Source organism: Gracilinanus agilis, unplaced genomic scaffold (genome assembly GCF_016433145.1).
Source record: "Gracilinanus agilis isolate LMUSP501 unplaced genomic scaffold, AgileGrace unplaced_scaffold42392, whole genome shotgun sequence".
Lineage (NCBI taxonomy): Eukaryota > Metazoa > Chordata > Mammalia > Didelphimorphia > Didelphidae > Gracilinanus > Gracilinanus agilis.
The window spans coordinates 143-3,654 of NW_025376236.1; the positions used below are offsets into that span (position 1 = coordinate 143).

Genomic DNA, 3,512 nt, shown 5'->3' on the forward strand with positions numbered 1-3,512 from the left:
GGGGCTCCCGTGATTGGGGAAATAAAGCGATCTTTTTAAGCCCCACCTGGTCTCCCAGGCGGAGGAGCCGTGAGGGCTGGAGCAGGGGTTGAGGGACTTGCCCAGAGCCACACTCGAAGCCAGGCCTGGCTCTCCAGCCATCCTGCCATCCAGCTGTCTCTCATGATCTCCCTTTGACAGAGAGGAAACAAGCTGGGAGGGTCACCTGCCGAGCTCGGGTCACCCAGCCACAAAGGATCTGATGCAGAATTTGAACCAGGAACTCCCAACTTCGGGCCATTGAGCAGCCCAACTGTATCAAGTCAGAACACCAGGGCCGCCCCCACCTCCCCGCAATCGCCAGGAAAGCCCTTCCTAGAGCCAAGGTTCCGCAAAGGGGGGATGGGGGGGAGGGACGGCTTTTGTGGTCCTGAGAGAATAGTGAATGGGAGGGGGCAGGGGGACCTGGGGGAGTCTTGCGTGCTCGTCTATGTGGGGGAAGGGGGATGCCAGACAGTCAGCTGGAGGTCAGCCAGGGCAGCCTAAGGTTCACTTGGAGATCCCCTGCCTCTCTGCTTCTCTTGCTCCTCCCCCACCAGCCCTCAGCCCACTCCCCGCGGATCCAAGTCCCGACACCCCACAGCGACCACGTGCAAGAAAACCCCCTGCAGAGTTTTCGCGGGAGCTGGTCCTGCGCCTGCGCAGTGGGCACCAGAGCCCGGGCTCGCCCCACCCCGGTCTGCACTCTTCCTCATTTTCACCAACCAGTTCTCCATCATCTCCTTGATGGCGTTCGCAGGGCGCTGGATGACCTCCCCTGCAGCGATGCGGTTTACCACTTTCTCATCCAGCCGCTTGATCACCCCCGCTACAAGCGACATGTTGGCTGCAGCCACGACTAGGCATGCGCCAAGCGGTCCAGCCTCCCGGACGGTCAACCAATCAGCAGTCAGTGCTTGGGGAACTAGGCAGACCCGTGCAAATAAACTCTCTTAGTACCAGGCTGATCAGAGAAAAAAAAAAAAAAAAAAAAAAAAAGAGGCCCTCTCCAACCAATCCCCATAGTCTCCTTTAGGAAACCGGGCAGATCTATGCAAACGAGCTTACCTCAGCCAATCACCTTAGGCCTGCTTCCTCTCTCCGGCCGCCCCATGCAAATAAAGAACCCTTTCAGCCAATCAGCTCTGCCTCGCTTGGGGTGCCAGGCAGATCCGTAAGAATAAACGGCTCTGGCAGCCAATCGACTCTTCCGTTTTGGTCACATTCCCCCTTCCCTGATTTTCTCATCCTCCGCTCTAGGTCTGCAGGGACTGCCCTCAGCGGGTGTGGAGACATCGAGGCTGATTGGAGAGGTCGGATGCCTATCGCTACCCAGCACTGTCTCGTGATCTCACAGAAATGCAGAGAGGATCAAGGGACCGCCTCGGCTCACCATTCATTGGCTGAGCTGCGGAGCGGGCACCCCGCAGGCACCTCCCGATTGGCTCATTCCTGCTTTCTAAAATAAAAAATCCCCACGCCAGAGCAGCCAATTGGAATCGAGCGGCGCGTCTTCTCGGGAGGGTCTTGTCCTGACGTCTGCGCGATCTCCCCAATTCGACGGCGGCTTCAGACGAGGAGGGTTGTGTGTTCTCGGCTCTTGCTCTATCCTCCGCTGTTCTGCCTCGCTGCAGCCAGCCCGCCCCACCCCCCCATGGCCTTTTCCAAGATGTGGGCCGCTGGGCCCAAGAGGCGGCGCGCTGAGCCCGAGGAGCAGCACGTGTTCCGGCCCGAATGGACGCAGCGCTACTTAGTGGTGGAACGAGACGACGGGGAGGGTGCTGAATGTCTGGTGTGCCGCCGCCCCATCGTGGCCACCCGCGAACGGGATGTGCGGCGCCACTACGAGGCTGAGCACGAGCACTACGAGGCATACGCGGCTGGTGGTGAGCGCGCAGCTTTGGTGGAGAGGCTGCGACGTGGGGATGCGCTGGCCGCAGCTGCCTTGTCCAGAGAGGAGCGCGCTGCACGTGCAGGCCTGAGTGTGGCGCACCTGCTGGCGCTGCACGGGCGGCCCTGGGCAGAGGGTGGCCTGGTGCGCCGCTGCCTGGAGGCTGTGCTGCGTGAGGCTCTGCCCGAGCACTGTCGCCTGCTCGACGACGTGGACCTGTCCCCCGAGAGCCTGGCGCAGAGAACCCTGGGCCTGGCGCGGAACCTGCAGGCGCAGCTGGCAGCGCGCGGCCCAACCTTCCAGGCCTTCTCGCTGGCGCTCGATGACCAGCCCTTCGTGGGTGCCGATGGCCGCCTGCTGGTGTTTGTGCGCGGGGTAGACCAGGATTACGAGGTGGAGGAGGAGCTGCTGACCGTGGTGAACCTGGCCTCTCGCCCCACAGCTGCACACATTCTGCGCACGGTGTCCGACGCCCTGGCGCGGGCCGGCCTGCCCTGGGACAGGTTGGTGGGCGTCGCGTCCACCGGCACCGAGGCCTGCGGGGCGCTGGTGCCGCTGCTGCAGGAGCGTGCGGGTGGCACCCCACTGCTGCACTGCGCCGGCCTGCTGCACCTGGAGCTGCTGGGCTCACGCCAGCTGGACATGGGCGATGTGGTGGACACGGTGGCTGGCTGGCTGGCGCTGCTGCGTAGCCGGGGGGCGCGCCCGCTGGCGCTGAAGCTGTTGCTGGAGGAGGCTGCCGCGCACCACGGCACCGAGGCCAGCCTGCCGTGCCTGGGCAGCTGGCTGCGCGCTGGCAAGGCTCTCAAGCGCGTTTTCTCCCTGCGCCGCGAGCTCGAGGGCTTTCTGGCTGAGGCGGGCGCGTCCACGGCAGCCCTGCGCAACCCCGACTGGCTCTGTGATCTGGCCTTCCTGGTGGACGTGCAGGCGCACCTGGGCGAGCTGGCCGCGGAGCTGCGCCTGACGGGCGCGTTCGCCTTCAGCGTCCTGGAGCACGTCTGCGCCTTCGGGGACAAGCTGCTGCTACTGCAGGCGCATCTGCGTGACGGAGACCTGACGCTGTTCCCCGCCAGCCGCGAGCTCTGTGCCGAGCTGGAGCAGCAGCAGGGCCCTGGGCAGCGCCACCTCCTGGCCTCCCCCCGCTACGGCCAGGCCCTGAGCCACCTCCACGCCGCCCTGGAGAGCCGCTTCGAGGACCTGCGCTCGGTCAAGAGGGACCTGGACATGTTCGCCGACCCCTTCGCCTTCCCCGTGGAGAACGCGCCCGCCGCCATCCAGGAGGAGCTGGTGCGCATGAAGTCCAGCTCCACGCTGCTCAGCGAGTACCGGGAGGAGAACCTGGGCTCCTTCTACGCCGGCCTGCCGCCGGGCTGCTACACCGAGCTGCAGGCCGTCACCTTCCGCGCCGCCGCCCTCTTCGATAGCAGCAGCATCTCGGACAAGGCCTTCTCCTACTTCATGAAGAACCAGGCCCGCCTGGCCCAACTTGGCACTGATGAGCAGCTGCACGCGCTGCTCCGCCTCGCCACCAGCAACCTGGAGCCGCGACTCGATGAGCTGGTGAGGGCCCGGAGCCGCTCCCTGGCCTGAGCCCCCCCTCCCC

General features: G+C 64.9%; 1 protein-coding gene across 1 annotated transcript; it reads left to right on the forward strand.

Annotated features, from left to right (window-relative positions):
- Positions 1-1,672: 1,672 nt before the first annotated feature.
- On the forward strand, positions 1,673-3,499 carry EPM2AIP1 (EPM2A interacting protein 1). Its single transcript, XM_044684105.1, has one exon. The coding sequence runs from the start codon at positions 1,673-1,675 to the stop codon at positions 3,497-3,499; it is 1,827 nt and encodes a 608-aa protein (XP_044540040.1).
- The last annotated feature ends 13 nt before the right edge of the window (positions 3,500-3,512 follow it).

Excerpts from the sequence above, each read along its gene's own strand:
- EPM2AIP1 (XM_044684105.1), top strand. The coding sequence starts at position 1,673 with ATGGCCTTTTCCAAGATGTGGGCCGCTGGGCCCAAGAGGCGGCGCGCT.